The 20,982-nt window shown below is 41.0% G+C and overlaps 1 protein-coding gene and 1 pseudogene across 1 annotated transcript in view; one reads left to right on the top strand and one right to left on the bottom strand.

Moving 5' to 3' along the window:
* Positions 1-12,866: 12,866 nt before the first annotated feature.
* Positions 12,867-12,983, bottom strand: LOC129408810 (5S ribosomal RNA; annotated as a pseudogene).
* A 5,044-nt stretch (positions 12,984-18,027) lies between these two features.
* The window catches only part of LOC110161566 (rho-related GTP-binding protein RhoN-like), a 73,812-nt gene continuing 70,857 nt past the window's right edge, over positions 18,028-20,982 (top strand). Inside the window, exons 1-2 of the mRNA XM_020926328.2 lie at positions 18,028-19,092; positions 20,305-20,392. Of these exons, the coding sequence (XP_020781987.1) occupies positions 18,871-19,092; positions 20,305-20,392 (310 nt within the window). The 5' untranslated portion in view covers positions 18,028-18,870. The remainder of the gene's footprint in view (positions 19,093-20,304; positions 20,393-20,982) is intronic.

The raw sequence follows: 20,982 nt of genomic DNA, 5'->3' as shown, positions 1-20,982 counted from the left end.
CTTCTTCCTACAGGATTTGGGAAAAGCTTAATACACCACTTATCCCTGTTAGCGGTGCATTACATACGTCACTAACAAATAGCAGCGATTGGTTAAATAAATAAAAAAAAGTACCCGCCTACCATCGACCGAACCAATCCTAATGCTGAGAGGTCAGACGGTTTCCAAGAAGTGAAACCGGCTGAAGAATCAGAATAGTTTCAACCTGGCCTCCTCACCAAATCAACCAGGAAGACACGTTCACCTTGGAATGCACAAACTAAATCACAAATAACTAAATGATAAATAAAACTCAGCTCAAGCTCAGCATAGACTACACTGGCTCTGCTGGAGGAGAAGAACATTATCAGAATGTTCTGCAGGTGGTTGAAGCATACAGAAAGGAAACACCAAACCTGAGAAAGAGAAAGATGTAGACAGTGTGATTAATGCATATCTATTAAGAATTGTAAAAAAAAAAAATAAAATTCTTGTAGCTTCTGCAGTGATTCGATCACTGTATCAAACCATTGTGGTGAAGAGGGAGCTGAACTGAAAGGCAAATCAAATTCATTTACCGGTCACTCTATGTTCCTCTCTTCACCTGTGGTCATGAGCTTTGGGTAATGACTGAAAGGACAAGATCACGGATACAAGCGGTTGAAATGAGTTTCCTCCACAGGGTGGCTGGGCGCTCTCTTAGAGAGCTCAATCACACAGGAGAGGCTCGGACTAGAGCCACTGCTCCTCCACATTGAGAGGGGTCGCTGAGGCTCGGGCATCTCTTCTGGATGCCTCCAGGGCGCCTCCCTCAGGAGATGTTCAGGGCATGTCCCACTGGAAGGAGGCCCCGGGGAATATCCAGGACACACTGGAGGGACTATGTCTCTTGGCTGGCCTGGGAAAGCCTTGGGGTCCCTCCAGAGGAGCTGTTCGAAGTGTCTGGGGAGAGGGAAGTCTGGGAGTCACTGCTTAGACTGCTGCCCCCTCGACCCGGTCCCAGATAAGCGGAAGAAAATGCATGGATGGATGGAGTTTCTTATTGATGCTTTGACAAGTAGGACACAGTGCACACGTCTGATAATGGACAGTCATAATATAATTATACCTGCATTCAAGATTTTACTTTTCACAATTTCAAGTCTGAGTTCTAAATTTGTTAATTTCAAGTTACATAATCTGTTAGAGGCCCTACATTTGTTACAATTCACAACCTATTGCTTATTCAAAGTCCTTGAAGCACCAAAGAAATATCACTTTTGCCATAGCTGAAAAACTATTGATGACAGAGACATGAAACTGGTACCAAACGATACACAATGTCCATATTTCTATTCAATTTCCATTTATATTATAGGGCTAAATTAATTATTTTTGATGTTATTAAAGAAAAACTGATTTTTCAGCTCAGATTTAAGGCTTCCACAGGCACAAAATTTCAGAGGCTTGGTGGACCCAGTAAACATCAGTATAATTTCATAAAATTTCTCATGGAACTTTACTTTGGCAAGTGTAAAAAATGTATTCTAGGTACAGATAGATTTTTTTTTTTTAATTTAAAAAGTTGGGCAAATGATGCACCCTAATGCACACCTTGCCAAACATTGACAATCAAGATTAAAGCTCTGAAAACTCAAGAAAAAATACAAAAATCAAATGGAGCCTGTGATCAATAGTAACGTTATGTGCTTGTGACTTGTTTAAGCGCACAAATCCTCTCGCCTATTGTAGTTCCAACTACGTCAACTCTTCCTGGTCAGATTGAGTTAAAATACAGCTCAGATTAAGACTAACTGTAACAGAGCTTCTGACAGAGCAGTGCTTTCAGTTAGCAGAGAATATGCCAGAGAATATGGATGACATCTGCTGGAAAGTATCAAAAGTTCACATGTATCGATGACAGTAGTTGCGTATGCTTATTGCTTCTTGGTTGAACTCCTTGGGCTTGTTAGACCTGACTTGTTGGACAGTAGCGTGTGGAGGAAGTGTCTGTTTATGGCCCTGGTCAACAGTAGGACCTTCAGGAACTGTGAGCTCACGCACAGCTCATTGTTGTAACTTCCCCATGCGGGCGGCTCTCAAAATATGACCTCTCCGCGTCACTTTGGCCAATGATAAATCATACACTTCCATGCTCACATAGAATAGTTATCCACAGGACTACTTATCACTGACGTAATATGATCTCATTGCTTGAAATAAGAATTGTATTTTGATTTGAAGAGATTTGAAGAAGATTTTAACTGATTGTGACTAGTCGCTTGCTAATAAAATGACTACTACAACATATATTTTTGTTATTATTTTTTTGTGATATGTTCAACTGACATTTCTTCTCTTAACAAGTCAAAATAATCAATATTTGTGAGCTTCAGATTCCTGAAACAAATTTAAAGCTAAGTTTGATATCCTTGCGTTGTTGTTGTACTTTGGTCTTACAAAATCCATACACAGTATCTGCGCAGACTGGTGTGTGAGTGTGTGTGTGAATGGGTGAGTGGTTCCTTGATGTAAAAAGTGCTTTGAAGTGCCTTGAAGGTGGAAAAGCACTATATAAAAGTGTGACTATTTACCATAAACATAACTTTTAATATTTGAGAAGCTAGTAGCAGCTCCTTTTACCCTCCCTTTTCCTTCTTCCTTGAGGTCGGGCACTTGAAAAACCTACTCAACTCATTACTAACTTTGGAGTAAACATACACAGCCTGTGTCCTGTGTCAAGTCTCACATCCTCAAATGCGTTTGGTTCTTACATAACAGTCCTGCACAGTGCTAAGTAAAGAAAACTACAAACTTTCACTGTCTGAATGTCTGAATTTTTTATTATGTGTCTGTGTAACTGTGTATTGATGCCAGATCTGAAAACTGCTGCAAAACAAAGCTACCTGCTATGCACTAATAAAGTCAACTGAAATTAACTGAATATAACTCTGAATATAGACCCAGGACATGTTGGAGGGACTATGTCTCTCAGCTGACCTGGGAACGCCTTGGGGTCCCCCTGGAGGAGCTGGAGGAAGTGTCTGGGGTGAAGAAAGTCTGGAAGTCCCTGCTTAGACTGACCCGGCCCCAGATAAGCGGAAGAAAATGGATGGATGGATAACTCTGAATATAGTCTCTAGAATATCCTATACATAAACATCTGTTAAATTTGGAGGGAGCGTTCCACCTTGTGATGTCATGCAGTGGTAGCTTTCCACTTAACAGCTACATTTTACCTTTAGTTCAGTAGAGATTGGCAATTCCAGGGCTGAAATGATCTAAATCAGGGGTGTCAAACTCATTTTGGTCCGGGGGCCGTATCCAGCCTACTTTGATCCCAAAGGGGCCGGATCAGAAAACTCATGTCATATAAACCCCAAAAATAACAATAAGTTCAAATATTTGTGCAGAGAAACACAAATCTATTACAGAAATCTTTTTTAATTGATGAACTGTTTCTTATTATAATATTATGAACAACCTGAAACTTGAAGAAAAATTAAATTTCAACACAAAGTTTTAACATGAACTTGTATGCAAACAGGAATAAGTCAGTTTTTCTTGGAAAATCCTGCACTCGGCTCCACTTTTCTCATTTGTGACATTTTTCTGATGAGGGTGTCACGGTCAACAGTCAAAACGATCGTCCTTTAAGAGCGTTTGGAAAGAGACAAGTCTTCATTTGTGCTGCTCTGGTGGGAGGGGCCACGTACAGAGACGCTGGAGACGCTGCTGTGATAAACACCACAGAAAATTAACAAGATTTTAATAGAAAATGTCATTAAAATATTTTAGTAGAAAATCACCCAAGGGCCACATTAAAGGTTTTGGAGGGCCGGATCTGGCCCCCGGGCCTTATGTTTGACACCTGTGATCTAAATGATTCTAGTGAAGGCATATGGAGTTTAAAAACATAGTGAAGCACTTCCTGTATTACCACACAGCATCACAAGGTGGAACAGTGTTTTCCATTTAAAAGAATAACTCAGCCTAAATATGCAGGGTTTGTGTGAATGAACAAAACACAACTCCAGGCATTTTTTTGATGACTAAGCAACATTATAATCAGAAAATAGCCTAATATGGGCCTTTTAATATGTGTTTCAATGTCCACACAGTATTAGACGGATGTATTATGTGCAAAGTGCAAAGAGGACATTACAGAGAGAGTGCATGCCCTCGTGTCTGGAGAAGTGCTCGTTCAGACCTGACCGCAGCAGCAGTTGTGGTGAGCCCCCTTGTGGTGAAGCAGCACTCAGCACTTTAGAGGCCAAAGTCAGCTCTGACCGATCAATACCAGACTACACAAACCTAATGATCCGAACGAGCACGGCCATTACCGATCTGCACCGTGGGCACAGCCTCTGGTTACTATAGCAACGTGAGATTTGGTTTTCATGCAGCTCCAAAACTCCCAAATATGAAGTATTTTTTGTATTGAAAAATACACTTGTACTCATTGAATTTTAATAATAACTTCTCCAGGATGATGTAAATTAGCAGGCTTTTCACACTTGGATAACAACATGCATTTTCTATTTGTTTTTGTCGATTCTCATTATAATAAAACCATACGAAATTACTTCATTGGAAATCTACTAGCATCTCTAAAAAGCCCATGCCACATCAAGTGCTTCTATTGCTTCAACTGGTAATGCTGTATCTTCTAATATTGATAAACACAGGGCTTGGGCATTCTACTTACACTGATTACTTCTACTGCATTAAGTGAAATTAAAACATTCGGCCACAAACTCAAAGGTTTCCAGCTTGGCCCCACCTCTTAATTACTGCAAATATATTATATATCATATATTTTGATTATTTTTCTCAATGTACAGGTTTTTGTTTTTTTTACTACAAACCCATAAAAGCGCTCTGTAGTGTGTAGTTTTGTGTAGTGTCCTCTTTGCAGTGAAGTAATCAAATAAAGTGTTAGGTGGATTCTTTAGGCAGTAGCTCAGCCAAAACTAAATGTTGGTCTCTGCTGGAGATTTAAGGCTGATAACTGATATGGTAAAAAGTGCAAATATCGGCTGATCTCTACATATTGCTGGTGGTTAAGTGTGTTTTTGCAGGACTCTTTACCCACCTTGTAACTGTCTGAACAGGTTGTGTGAGTGATTAATGGTGGTCACTGGTTGAAGGAGCCAGTGGTGCAGATTGGCAGCCTCTCTTCCACCAGTCAAGCCCAGGGCAACTGTGACTGTGAAACAAGTTTACCACCATGAGTGAGTATTAAAGTACCCATGTTTGTTTTTTAGCAGATTTTTTTTTGTATATATTTGTCTGCTCAAACTATGAATGTATTAAAAATAAACCCTCAACCTTACCAGGTCTCACACAATAATAAAAAGTACTTTTACTTTTCAATCCTGTTCAAACATGTAGCGAAGAAGAAAGTACAAATACCTGCTCTCAAATGTAGTGAAGTAAAAGTAAAAAGTACCCACTTAAAAATGTACTCAAGTAAAGTACAGATACGTGATAACATTTTGACAAAAATACAGTACTTTAATACTTTTACTTACTAAGAGACTTGGAAACGCTTTATAAAACACTGCATTATTCTGCCAGTACCAGTGCACAGTGGAGGTTACAGGTAATAAAGTTATACTCATTGAAGGAGACAAGATTATAAATTTGACCCATTATACCTTGAGTGTATGCAGTGGCCTTTCTCTCCCCTCTTTACGGTGACAGGCCTGACAAAGCTGCTATGGTAATGTACCCCGAGAAGACACAAGCACTAGAGCTAGGATTAAACAGGAGCATAATGCAGAAGCCCTCTTTATTTTCAGGGAGACGGAGAGGGCACTTTTACCTGCACAACATTATCTGAAATTGTTACCTCGAGTGGCCCCAGCAAAACAAAACCAGGAGGGGAGATTTCATTGGACACAGTTTGAAGACAGGCTCTGCTGTATAAGTAGGTTACCCAGTGCATAATCTGGAGATGGGAGCAGAGGTGCAAGAGAGAAGTCTGGAAAAAGCACTATCTCATTGCTCTATCTGCAAATACAGTCTATGGGGAGTGTGTGGGTTTAAGAAGTCATATCTTTACTATATAAAACAGGGCAAGAAGACTGAAAGTAGAGCTGAACAATTTCAATTTTAAAGGTGGACTGTGTAACTTTTCAGGTTAGAAGATGCTATTGTTTTGTCTGTAATGTTCCATAATGTGGTATTAAACTTATATTAGATGCATGTATTCAATTAGGAGTGTTTTTATTGATGATGATGCATCAGTTTTATATGCAGCTTTTCTAAACACTCAAACATGCTTTCCAGTACATTATTCATTTACTCCATACCCGGTGGTGGTAAGCTACTATTGTAGCTACAGCTGCCCTGGGGCAGACTGACAGAATCACAGCTGCCAATCTGCACCAGCGGCCCCTCAGACCACCACCATCACTCACTCACACACCTCTTTCATACAAGACAATGTGGGTGAAATGCCTTGCCTAAGGACACAATGACAGTTTTTGCGACTGGTGCCCCCCTGTGGCACCTAACGTTCCCAGTGGTCTCCCATCCAAGAACTGACCAGGCCTGGTCCGGCTTAGCTTCTGAAATCTGACAGGATCAGGTTTTGACAAGTCGGTATTGCTCAAACTGGATTTAAAAACATGCATTTTGGCATTGAGTGGGGTCGCCTCTTCACAGATCTCACCTGTAAATTGGTTTGATGGTGTCTCCTGCTTGTCTCTATGGAGATTGACAGGTTTAATTCCATACTTTAGAACAATGCAGGCAAAGCAATAACGTCTCCTTTGAAACAAGCAATGGGCAGACTCTCTATAAAAAAAAAATGTTATAATGACACAAACAGGTGAAGCTTTGAGGTGGTAAGATTTGTGAAGAGGCAACCCCACGCTTTGTAAAAATAGATGTTTTTAAATTTATTTTGGAGAAATGAAAACACCTGTACTTAAAAAAATGCAAGATAGATAGTTTAATGGCATTCAGAGGAACTTTTCAGGCAAAGCAAGAAAGTCTATGACTAAAACCACTCGAGAAAAGTTACAAAGTGCACGTTTAAGTGTATGGGGGCAAAAAATTGTAAAATGAAACAAGAAAAGAAGACTGTGGAGTTGATCATAATTTCTTACAGTTTGTGGTGATGAATTAAAGTAAATGAGAAAATGAATGAGAGATTGAATATTTTTTTGGTGGGTCTAAGTTGGGTGTTCTGGATTGCAATGAAAAAAAAAAGTTTTTTTCATCAGGACCGGCCCTGTTGTTTCAGCTCCAATTTGACCAGATTTGGAAAATGCTCAAGACTGACTGGAAGCATCTCCAAACAACCTCAGACCACAGCAGATGTCCATATTGGAGCATCTTTTGTCATTTGAAGGCAGTTTGGGGCCAAAATTTATATGGCCAAAAATGACATTTTTCGTCAGGACCGGCTCTGTTGTTTTGGCTAGAATTTGATAAAATTTTGAAAATGCTCAAAACTGACTGGAAATGTCTCCAAATGATCTCAGACCACTGCAGATGTCCATATGAGAGCATCTTTTCTCATTTGAAGGCAGTCTTGGGCAAAACCTGACATGGTCAAAAATGACAGGATTGTCGTTTCGGCTCAAATTTGACCAAATTTTCAAAATGCTCAAAACTGGCTGGAAACGTCCCCAAACAACCCCAGACCACCCCAGATGTCCATATTGGAGCATCTTTTGTCATTTGAAGGCAGTTTGGGGCCAAAACCTGACATGGCCAAAAACGACATTTTTCGTCGTTTCGGCTCAAATTTGACAAAAATTTTCAAAATGCTCAAAACTGGCTGGAAACGTCCCAAACAACCCCAGACCACCCCAGATGTCCATATTGGAGCGTCTTTTGTCATTTGAAGGCAGTTTGGGGCCAAAACCTGACATGGCCAAAAATGACATTTTTTCGTCAGGACCCCCTGTCGTTTCGGCTCAAATTTGACCAAAATTTTCAAAATGCTCAAAACTGGCTGGAAACGTCCCCAAACAACCCCAGACCACCCCAGATGTCCATATTGGAGCATCTTTTGTCATTTGAAGGCAGTTTGGGGCCAAAACCTGACATGGCCAAAAACGACATTTTTCGTCGTTTCGGCTCAAATTTGACCAAATTTTCAAAATGCTCAAAAGTGGCTGGAAATGTTCCCAAACAACCCCAGACCACCCCAGATGTCCATATTGGAGCGTCTTTTGTCATTTGAAGGCAGTTTGGGGCCAAAACCTGACATGGCCAAAAATGACATTATTCGTCAGGACCAGCCCTGTCGTTTCGGCTCAAATTTGACAAAATTTTCAAAATGCTCAAAACTGGCTGGAAACGTCCCAAACAACCCCAGACCACCCCAGATGTCCATATTGGAGCGTCTTTTGTCATTTGAAGGCAGTTTGGGGCCAAAACCTGACATGGCCAAAAACGACATTTTTCGTCGTTTCGGCTCAAATTTGACCAAATTTTCAAAATGCTCAAAACTGGCTGGAAACGTCCCCAAACAACTCCTGACCACCCCAGATGTCCATATTGGAGCGTCTTTTGTCATTTGAAGGCAGTTTGGGGCCGAAACCTGACATGGCCAAAAACGACATTTTTCGTCAAGTCCATATTGGAGCGTCTTTTGTCATTTGAAGGCAGTTTGGGGCCAAAACCTGACATGGCCAAAAATGACATTTTTCGTCGTTTCGGCTCAAATTTGACCAAATTTTCAAAATGCTCAAAATTGGCTGGAAACATCCCCAAACAACCCCAGACCACCCCAGATGTCCATATTGGAGCATCTTTTGTCATTTGAAGGCAGTTTGGGGCCAAAACCTGACATGGCCAAAAATGACATTTTTCGTCGTTTCGGCTCAAATTTGACCAAATTTTCAAAATGCTCAAAACTGGCTGGAAACGTCCCCAAACAACCCCAGACCACCCCAGATGTCCATATTGGAGCGTCTTTTGTCATTTGAAGGCAGTTTGGGGCCAAAACCTGACATGGCCAAAAATGACATTTTTCGTCGTTTTTTGTCGTTTCGGCTCAAATTTGACCAATTTTTCAAAATGCTCAAAACTGGCTGGAAACGTCCCCAAACAACCCCAGACCACCCCAGATGTCCATATTGGAGCGTCTTTTGTCATTTGAAGGCAGTTTGGGGCCAAAACCTGACATGGCCAAAAATGACATTTTTCGTCAGGACCCCTGTCGTTTCGGCTCAAATTTGACCAAAATTTTCAAAATGCTCAAAACTGGCTGGAAACGTCCCTAAACAACCCCAGACCACCCCAGTTGTCCATATTGGAGTGTCTTTTGTCATTTGAAGGCAGTTTGGGGCCAAAACCTGACATGGCCAAAAATTACATTTTTCGTCAGAAACACTGTCGTTTCGGCTCAAATTTTGACCAAAATTTTTTAAAATGCTCAAAACTGGCTGGAAATGTCCCCAAACAACTTCAGACCACCCAAGATGTCCATATTAGAGTATCTTTTGTCATTTGAAGGCAGTTTGGGGCCAAAGCCTGACATGACTAAAAATCTCATTTTTCGTCAGGACCGGCCCTTTCGTTTCGCTCAAATTTGATTCAAATTTTTTAAAATGCTCAAAACTTGCTGGAAATGTCCCAAACAACCCAGACCACCCCAGATGTCCATATTGGAGCATCTTTTGTCATTTGAAGGCAGTTTGGGGCCAAAAACGACATTTTCGTCGTTTCGGCTCAAATTTGACCAAATTTTCAAAATGCTCAAAAGTGGCTGGAAATGTCCCCAAACAACTTGACCACCCCAGATGTCATATTGGAGTGTCTCTTGTCATTTGAAGGCAGTTTGGGGCCAAAACTGACATGGCCAAAAATGACATTTTTTCATCAGGAACCTTGTCGTTTCGGCTCAAATTTGACCAAATTTTTCAAAATGCTCAAAACTGGCTGGAAATCCCCAAACAACCCAGACCACCCCAGATGTCCATATTGGAGCGTCTTTTGTCATTTGAAGGCAGTTTGGGGCCAAAACCTGACATGGCCAAAAATGACATTTTTTCAAAGCCCTTTCGTCGTTTCGGCTCAAATTTGACCAAATTTTCAAAATGCTCAAAACTGGCTGGAAACGTCCCCAAACAACCCCAGACCACCCCAGATGTCCATATTGGAGCATCTTTTGTCATTTGAAGGCAGTTTGGGCCAAAACCTGACATGGCCAAAAAAGACATTTTTTCAGACGTTTCGGCTCAAATTTGACAAATTTTCAAAATGCTCAAAACTGGCTGGAAACGTCCCCAAACAACCCCAGACCACCCCAGATGTCCATATTGGAGCATCTTTGTCATTTGAAGGCAGTTTGGGCCAAAACCTGACATGGCCAAAAATGACATTTTTTCAGTTTCGTTTCGGCTCAAATTTGACCAAATTTTCAAAATGCTCAAAAACTGGCTGGAAACGTCCCCAAACAACCAGACCACCCCAGATGTCCATATTGGAGTCTTTTGTCATTTGAAGGCAGTTTGGGGCCAAAACCTGACATGGCCAAAAATGACATTTTTCGTCAGGACCGGCCCTGTCGTTTCGGCTCAAATTTGACCAAATTTTCAAAAATGCTCAAAATGGCTGGAAACTCCCCAAACAACCCCAGACCACCCCAGATGTCCATATTGGAGCATCTTTTGTCATTTGAAGGCAGTTTGGGGCCAAAACCTGACAAAAAACGACATTTTTCGTCGTTTCGGCTCAAATTTGACCAAATTTTCAAAATGCTCAAAACTGGCTGGAAACGTCCCCAAACAACCCCAGACCACCCCAGATGTCCATATTGGAGCGTCTTTTGTCATTTGAAGGCAGTTTGGGGCCAAAACCTGACATGGCCAAAAATGACATTTTTCATCAGAAACACTTTCGTTTCGGCTCAAATTTGACCAAATTTTCAAAATGCTCAAAACTGGCTGGAAACGTCCCCAAACAACCCCAGACCACCCCAGATGTCCATATTGGAGCGTCTTTTGTCATTTGAAGGCAGTTTGGGGCCAAAACCTGACATGGCCAAAAATGACATTTTTCGTCAGAAACACTTTCGTTTCGGCTCAAATTTGACAAATTTTCAAAATGCTCAAAACTGGCTGGAAACTGTCCCCAAACAACCCAGACCACCCCAGTTGTCCATATTGGAGTGTCTTTTGTCATTTGAAGGCAGTTTGGGGCCAAAACCTGACATGGCCAAAAATGACATTTTTCGTCAGAAACACTTTCGTTTCGGCTCAAATTTGACCAAATTTTTAAAATGCTCAAAACTGGCTGGAAATGTCCCCAAACAACTTCAGACCACCCAAGATGTCCATATTAGAGTATCTTTTGTCATTTGAAGGCAGTTTGGGGCCAAAATTTTTCGTCAGGTTTCGGCTCAAATTTTGACCAAATTTTCAAAAATGCTCAAAACTGGCTGTAAATGTCCCCAAACAACCTCAGACCACCCCAGATGTCCATCTTAAAGGATCTTTTGTCATTTGAAGGCAGTTTGGGGCCAAAACCTGACATGGCCAAAAATTTTATTTTTCGTCAGGACCGGCCCTGTCCTTTCAGCTCCATTTTGACCAGAATTTCACAATGCTCAAAACTTGCTGGAAACGTCCCCAAACAAACTCAGACCACCGCAGATGTCCATTTTAGAGCATCTTTTTCATTTGCAGGCAGTTTGGGGTCAAACCCTGACATGGACAAACATGGCATTTTTCGCCAGGACCGGCCCTGTCGTTTCGGCTCAAATTTGACCAAATTTTGAAAATGCTCAAAACTGTCTGGAAACATCTCCAAACAACTTCAAACCATTGCAGATGTCCATCTTAGAGCATCTTTTGTCAATTGAAGGCAGTTTAGGGTCAACACCAAGCATGGCACAATATATTGCAATTGTTTTCTTTTTTGATTCTTTACTGATTTCAAGGATTTGTCAGGGCATCATTGTTATTGTGCAATTCATATCAAAATGTTTTACCTTTTTAATTGGAAAATTTCCTTACAAATTATTTTAAGTCAGGAATTAATCATTTGACTAAAACCCAGGAATAGTCTCTAGGAAAGTAAATCTGAACGAAATATAATTGGATGACCTAGAAGGATGTTAGGCTGCTTATCTGAATGCTAGTTGATACATTCATATATACGTAGTGACTTCAGAATATATCTACTGAAGTCAGAGGTCCCAGTTTAATTGAGTCCACACTTTCTGGTTTAAACTCACAGAGGTGAATGAGTTTTGTTTAGCATTTTATCTGAGGACAGAATGCTGCTCTCTCTACAGCTCTCAGGACTCTGCTCTGCTGCGTTCACAGTTTTACTCCAATACACTTTAAATTCATCACTGTCTCAGGATAACCACTGGTCCCATATCCCTCTATAACACAGCCCTATCAAAGTGACTGATTAGTTTATTTTGGTCACTGATATGTTCCTGGTATATTCTAACATTAGATACAGTAATATATAACATGTAGGAAGGCCGAAAGTTATAGGCTAAAGTTGAATCTTATGAGACATACCCTTTATTTGTCTGTTATGGCTTCATTCATATTCATAAAGACAGCAAAAAGAAACCAACATCATACAGTAACAGCACAGCATGTAATAGCAAACTATAGCACAAACTAAGGGTTCTATTTCATGTAAGTCATGTTTGATTGATTGCATTTTGATATAGTGTCTTTCAAGATACCCAAAGAGCTTTACAGTTCATTATTCAGTCACTCCACACTCAGTGGTGGTAAGCTACAATTGTAGCCACAGCTGCCCTGAGGCAGACTGATGGAAGCAAGGCTGCCAATCTGCGCAATTGGCCCCTCCGACCACCACTATCACTCACACACACACCACACTTTCATACTAGGCAATGTGGGCGAAGTGTCTTGCCTAAGGACACAACTGCAGTTTTTTTTGCCACTGGTGCCCTACTGTGGCACCTGGAATTCCTAGTGGTCTCCCATCCAAGTACTACCCAGGCCCAGCCTGCTTAGCTTCTGAGATCTGACGGGATCAGGTTTTGACAAGCTGGTATGGCCACATGTAAATTGTCTATAAGTTTACAATGTAATTCTGTTGCAACAAATACATGTTTCCCATTATCTGATATTGATATTGTTTTGACTGGAATGGCATTAAACTTATCTATCTACATGGAGACAGGCAGCTAATGTGACTGAGTCAAGTTACAGGTCAGGGGCCTCATTTATAAATCTTGCTTACGCAAAAATCCGTGCTTCCTACGCCAACCGCGGTATTTATAAAACTCGCCTAAGGCGTGGCTCTTTGCTTAACTCTACGCCAACTCGGGAACCTCCTGTAAGTTCTACGCAAAGTCTGGAGACACGGGGAAAAAGCGACACTCGTGGAGAGAAGCAGAAGTGAACAGAGTTTGAGGAAGTGTTTGATCAGAAAATCCACGTATATAGAAGAATTACCTTCAGATTTGCGCATTTAAGTGTTTTGTTCGCCAAAATACGGAGAAGGGCTGTTTATTCCACTCATTATTCTCCACAATATTATACATTTGACACTCGTGCACGAGCGCGGCCACGTTCCCGGACTCGGTGTAGCGCAGAGTCCCACAGTCCACACCGCGACCATAGACTTCTATAGAACACAGACTGTGACCGACACAGAGGACGAAATAATGACCACAACCTGAGAGAAAAACTCTTCCCTTGGACGCAGCAGGAACCAGGCTTTGATTTAATGAACGCAGTTTTAACACTTTTACTTTAGTCTTTACGCACCGAGCGCCAGAGTGACCCGAGTCTGCGCACGACACGAAGCCTACTGCCCAAACCTGACCCCAACCAAACTCTTCCCTACATTTTTGTGTAATGGGGAACTCTTGCACATGAGAGCTGCTCTCTGACTGTATGAAGAACAGAATAATGCCCGTGCCGGTCCCGACCCAGACCCACACTCACAGAGGTCAGACCCAGACCCACACTCACAGGTGAGCAGTTTGAATGTTTCGTGTGGACTTTAATTGGCAGAATAACATCTGTATCTGATGTGTTTTCGTGCTCGTATCCTCGTGTCCCTCCCTCGCTCCTTTCGCTCTCCAGGGGAGGGCATCTGAATCTCTCGCACGCGCTCATAATTTGACCATTCAGATCAGCGCGTGCACGTATCTATGTGCATATGCATAAATATACAGGACCAGTCCACACACACATCATAGACAGACTTAAAAATATAGCGATAAAACTCTTGAAACAGCGAAAAAACACATGGGCTTTACTGCAAAGATGTTCTGCCTAAATATTATAAAATATGATTAAATGAACAGATGAGTCATTGTTGTCACTTTTAGTTTTGTATTTATTTATTAAACCTTGTTTAATAAAGTCTTTAATGCAGTCTTTGTCGTGATCACGTGGTGCTGCGTGGAGCGTCCTCCTCCCTCTGTCCCGCGTGTCTCGGTCAAACCCACTGATTATCGGCTCATGTTTAGGGAAATCTCATTCACGAGTCACTTTACATGCTCCTTTTATGGTGAGGTGGAGGTGTGGAGAGGGCGTGACGTGACGTGGGTTTACGTGCGCAAATTGTAGTTGCAGGTGGGATCTATAAAGCAAAGATTGCGTGGTTTGGTGCGGTGGGTTTTCTAATAGTGCTGTCATGCGATTAAAAAAATTGAGAGATTAATTAATTATGATCTGTAATTAATTAATCTAATTAATCTAATTTTAATCTCACCTAAAAATTGCTGAGAAAAGCCTTCAATTTGAGGTATTTTCATTTAAATTCATTATTACATTATTGTGGCAGATCAAAAGACTAATATAGATTTTAAAAAAGTGACTTTATAAAGTCATTTATTGTTTAACAAATCTCTTCAATTTGGCTGTTGAGCCCAAGTCTCCATGAATAAGAAACTGTTTGTTGTAAAGTAGCAAAGACGAGGAAATCTGAACATAATAACTTTTGTCTACTTAAAGACAATAAAAAGTCCAGTCTTTCCTTAACCATATTAAAAATATTATTGATAGAGAAATGCTTTATATATGAGATCACTGGTTTTAGTCCTTGTTTAGACCTACTTTAGTCCTAGTTTAGTCCTGGAATGGATTAATCCTGGTTTTAGTCCTGGTGTTAGTTCTGGTTTAGTCCTGGTTTAGACCTGGTTTAGTCCTGGTGTTAGTCCTGGTTTAGTCCTGGTTTAGTCCTGGTTTAGACCTGGTTTAGACCTGGTTTAGTCCTGGTTTAGTCCTGGTTTAGACCTGGTTTTAGTTCTGGTTTTAGTTCTGGTTTTAGTTCTGGTTTAGTCCTGGTTTAGACCTGGATTAGTCCTGGTTTTAGTCTTGGTGTTAGTTCTGGTTTAGAGGCGCACAGGAGGAAGCGCGTTTTACGCCGCGTACGCGAGAAAACACGATCCACACGCGGCTCACGGGAGGACAGCGGTGTCCGCGCAGTGTCTACGGAAGGAAACGTGGTCCGCGCGTTCTCAGGTTAATGACGATGATGAAGGTGTGTGTTTGTTTGTGTGTGTTTGTGTGTGTTTGTGTTTGTGTGCGTGTCCCCTCATGTGGCAGGTCACTATAGGACAGTAGTGCAGACATCATGAGTCTATGCAGGTTGTTTTCAGGCGATATTATATTTGTTATTTTCTTTTATATTTCACGTCGGGAGAATAATTTCCAAGACACGAATGTGTTTTTACCTGTGCACTGCTGCCTCTGTTCTACTGGCTCTTCGACCTCGTCAATTGTGTGACTGACGCCGCCAACGTTAACATGACGTTTACATCGCTCTTACTGCGCGCGTTTTGTGGGGGTTTCCGGCAATGAGTGGAATTACCGAAATAAAAAAATGTATAAATGTGTTTTGTGTGTGTGTGTGTGTGTGTTGTTGTCCCAACAACACATAAAAACAGGTTTTATAATAAAGAAACTCACATACAGAAACACTAAAGTTAGAGATTAAAAATGAGATTAACGCGATTAAAAAACATAACGCGCTAAATATGACTGTAATTAATTAATCGCAATTAACGCGATAATTTGACACCCCTATTTTCTAAATATGGAGTTTGCGTGGCGCACGCCTTGTCGTAGCTACAGGCGTACGCACTAACTTACGACAACTCCTGCGCAGTTTTTTTATAAATGAGGCCCCAGATCTGTGGAGAGATGAGATAGAATTAACTTTTTTTTTTTTTTTTTTTTTTTTTTTTGAGCAACAACACCTGCTATTGGATAAATGAAAAATAACCAATTATAAAGCTATACTGTGGAACATTTCAGGCAGAGTAATAACATCTCAATGGACACATGGAGGTGGCCAATCACCCACCAGAAAAGTTACACAGTGCACCTTTAATAATTATGATGGTACAAGTTGTGCTGCTAAAGAAATAAAAATATAAATGCAAATTTGTACTTGTAGACTAAATGTTGTAGCCTATGCTATGTTTAAAAGAGAGGTAATAAGCACTCAAGTTTTATTTACATAATCTAGCTAACACCTTTTAGCTTTAGGGCCTTAATTCTCCAAACTGTTTCATCTGTGTAGTATTTACAGTTTTGTGTGTGCATACTGCCATCTGCTGTAGTCCTGTTGTAATGACACCATGTGACAGTCCCAGGTGCTTTGTTCATCTTGGGCAGAGGCAGCTCCTCGGGCCCGTTGGGAGGATGTTACGGTTGAATCTATTACAGTAATTGGTTCCCCTCTCTGCACCGGGGGTCTTCACTCGCCTGGCTGGTCCGGCTGAGACTGGAGGAGGGAGTGTCCTGGGACCATCCTCCACTGGCTCCTGTCAATGGGGCAGCAATTTCACTTTGAAGACAAACAGATAAAGTTTTGGTATTTATTTTCAGTCTATTGTATACACAGTTAGTGTGGCTGTCAGTAAAAAAAAACTAAATGAACTAGATTCACTGTAATTACATTGGTAAATCATGTTTTATTTTCACTTTAACCTCACCATGACTTTATATCTTAAATGGCCCAAATTACACTATTTTCTGATCTATGTTATAAAGTTGTTTCCTCATCAAAAACATACCTGGAGTTTTGTTTTGTTTCATTCACACATGTTTAACACACAAACCCTGCGTATTTATTAGGATGTGTTCTTGTCTCAAACTGAAAACACTCCGTTCCACCTTGTAACGTTATGCTCCACTGTGTTTTTAAACTCCATACAACTTCACTAGAATCATTTAGACCCTTTCAGCCCTGGAACTGACTCTCTCTAAAAAGTAAAAAATTAGCTATTAACTTGAAAACTACCCCAGCGTGACATGACAAGTTAGAACAGTGCATTTTGAGGTTTGGAGATAGACTGACTAATAAAAGGTTACTCAAACATGTGTGAATGAAACTAAACACAACTCCAGGTATGTTTTTAATGAGGTAACAGCATGATAATATGCCTTAAAGCTCACGTGAGTCACTTTTACATTATATCAGACCTTTAAAAGTGAAACATGAGGTTATGATCAGCTAAAATCTCATGGGGGCATTCGTATCAGCTGGTTGGTCTGAATCTTGTCAGTTAGGCAGTTAACTCAGATCAAATCTTTATTTGATTATACAGCCATTAACCTGCTAATTAATTTGTAGTAGAAAAAGAATCGTTATTAAACCTATGTAAGGAATTAATCAATAGTAGTATTACATTTGCATAATAACCAGTAAAGAAATTAAAGTGTATTAGTTAGAATTAAGTGCTAATTGTTAACATGTTTAATTGGTTTAATTTACTTTATTACAGCTACAATGCCCAGTCTTTTGAATACATTTTATAGCACTTACAAGCGTTGAAGCACTTTGATAGTTAATAGGCTAATTATGTACAATTGCTGATAGTGTAATATAACTTTAACCAGCAGGAGGCAGTGTTGCTCTTCTAAGGCGCGGGCGCAAACATGACTCGACAGAGCTTTGGCACGTGCTTTCCTCGCGTCATCTCGTTTTCTCATTCACAAAAAATCACCACCGGCTCCTCCATCTCTGTGGGGCGCCTCTGCGTAAAGCCAAGAAAACGCAGCCAATTAGACCCATGAAGCTCGAGCACAGACCCTGTTCCCATCTCTAACGACTTAATGAGAGGAACCAACTTACCCGCGGGTGTTTGAATTCGTTGCATTCTGGAAAGGTCAAGTTGTTGGCACTGCGTAAAGGTAACATTTTGGAGAGGTGCGCAGGTTTAAAGCTGTATTTGTAAAGTAATAAACTCAACGCAACTTAAAGGTGCTCTTTGTAACTTTTCTGATCACCTGCTTGTCTCTGCGGAAATATTTTTGCGTGGAATTTCAATTTTAGTTTGACATTAAGTCTATTTGTCGCCATGGAGAAAGCACGTGACACCTCCAGGCCAAGTTACAAGTGAGATCTCTGGAGAAGTGACCACTCTCACAGTTAGAATGCGTGTTTTTCAAGGATTATTTTTGAAGTAAACAGGTAGATAAGTTAAACAGTGCACTGTGGAACACTCCAGGCCAAGCAGCAATAACATCTCCGTGGAAACAAGGAGGTGTCGGTCAGATCCTCATAAAAGTTACATAGTGAACCTTTAAAACATGAGGGAACATTGCCAAAACTACCCTAAACTACACCATTTGGAGACAGTAGCTTTGACTAATTACCTCATAATATTGGAAATTAGTGCTTCACGATACAATCTCCTCTCCAAAAGCGTTATAAACTTATGTATTTAACGCCAGAATTCATGAGGTCACCAAAAACGTGTCCAGCGAGATGCCAAGCTGTTGTTACTGATGTGTTCCATGCGTGCACACTGAAGGGGCGTGGCCAATATCAAGGTAGTCCCCACCGTGTTTTGCCTCTTCACTCAGCCACGGGGCCAGTCAAGTCAGCCAGAGCGACTGAGTGGAGCGGAGGAGGACCAGCGCGTACCGGAGAATTGGATACTTATTACGCACGGCCATTAAGCGCTTCTGCTCAGCCCGACGCATGCATCTCCGTGTGTCTTCATTGCCGCTCGGTTCGCGTCTCGTGTCGGATGCTGGGTGCAGTTGGTCCCCGTGTCAAGAAGACCATACAAAAACCTCACCACGCGCGGACGAGCTAACCATGGACAGCTTAGTTAGCCGCTGTAAGATCGTGGTGGTTGGGGACACGCAATGTGGGAAAACTGCGCTCCTTCATGTCTTCGCCAAGGACTGTTATCCAGAGGTAAGGAAACTGTCCAATTAAATATAAGTACACATTTTGGCAAAGTTGAGAGCATATATTTTCTAGGCTGTCATATAAAATCCAGCGTAATTATCCACCTGCGTTAAAACAGCATGACAAGAAGTTGAGTGGAGAAATTGGACTGTTACCCTTTTATTATGAGTCTTGCATTGGCCATAATGCAGCGGGAGACGTCTTAATTTGACATTTTCTAATAACCATTTTCTCTGCTGAATTTTATAGTCTAACTCAGCGGTTCTCAAACTGTGGTGCAAGTACCACTGATGGTCCCTGTGTTATTATTATGTATTTGACTAGACTTTTTCCTATTTTAATCCCCCTTTTTTTAGTATTTTCAACAAGTACACAGTATATAAGCAGTGTCATCTGCTTTAAAGGTGCACTGTGTAACTTTTCTGGTGGACGATCCATCAAATGCTTGTCTCCATGGAGATGTTATTGCTTTGTCTGGAATGTTTCACAGTATGACATTAAAGCTTTCTATCTATGTGGAGATCAAACCACACCAAGCTACAGGTCAGATCTGTGGAGAGGCAACACCACTCACATTCAGAATGCCTGTTTTTGTAGGTATTTTTGACCTGTAGGTAGTACTGTTTAATGTCATACTGTGGAACGTTCCTGGCAGAGCAATGACATATCCATAGAAACAAGAAGGTGATGCACCCTCCACCAGAAAAATTACACAATGCACCTTTAATTGCATTTAAGGCATAGTCCTGGTTGGTTTATACCTGTGGCGTTTAGTCGACCAAGAATTTCTTTAGTCGACTACAGCTATAGTTTCAAGTATAGATAGATGTCATTTGTCTAGCTGTTTAAAGGTGCACTATGTAACTTTTTGATTGGAGGTCTGTCACCTGCTTGTTGCTATGGATATGTCATTGGGCTGTAACTTGGTCAGGTTTGCTTTCCATAACGATAGAAAGGTTTAATACCATAATGTGAAACATTCCAGACAAAGCGATAACAATTCCATGGAGAAAAACATTTAACAGACCCCCCACCAGAGAAGTTACACAATGCAGCTTTAAGTCATAGATTTATTACTGATTTATACTTTATTTAGCCCTGTTGCGTTTCAGTATTAGACTTGATTTAGCACTGGTTCCATGTGTTTTTTTCCTTCTCTTGTTAAGATCCTTCAATAACTTTCACAGTGTAAATAATGATTCGTGTATTTTGTTGCAGACCTATGTTCCCACTGTGTTCGAAAACTACACAGCCAGTTTTGAGATCGAAAAGCACCGCATAGAACTGAATATGTGGGACACGTCAGGTAAGACTTTTCAAAAATCAAAGTCCATCCCTGCTGCTATGTGTATCCCTGTCTGACTTTTTACTGTTACCGTGGGAGGAAGACTACAGCCTCTCCTCAGTCTGCTAAAGTCTTTCCTTCATGACAAATGGCTATGACCCTAGTCCTATTGATTGATTGATGTTTGTTTTTCTACATTTTAAGACCGGCTTCTGCTATGTCTGGTTTGTTGTTTTTGGTTTGGATACCGGTGCCAGCTTATATGTCTGTTTGCATTCCTCTGCCCCTCTCTTTTTCGCTCTCTACTGTCCCATGTGTGGACGGCTATTCCCATGCCCTGGGCTGGGGTCAGGTGACCATTGGGATGAGTGCAGAGAGAGGGGGGGAGGGTGGGTGGATGGGAGAGAGGGCATGGATAATTTGGACAGCATGGGGCTACTAACTATGCCAACTATGTGCCAGTCAGTCCTGATCAAATTGAACAATCAGATATCTGCACAGGCCTGAAATGAATACAAGAATCACATGCATTTCACAGCATGTTTCTAGAGCTCTGAAATACAAGGTTAGCAGGTCGTATACATTGGTTAAACAGGAAATTTTGTAGTTGC

This window comes from Boleophthalmus pectinirostris, unplaced genomic scaffold (genome assembly GCF_026225935.1).
Source record: "Boleophthalmus pectinirostris isolate CB_2022bp ecotype Guang Dong unplaced genomic scaffold, ASM2622593v1 HiC_scaffold_17, whole genome shotgun sequence".
In the NCBI taxonomy this organism is placed as follows: Eukaryota; Metazoa; Chordata; class Actinopteri; order Gobiiformes; family Gobiidae; genus Boleophthalmus; species Boleophthalmus pectinirostris.
This window is presented reverse-complemented; position numbering and strand designations above follow the sequence as displayed.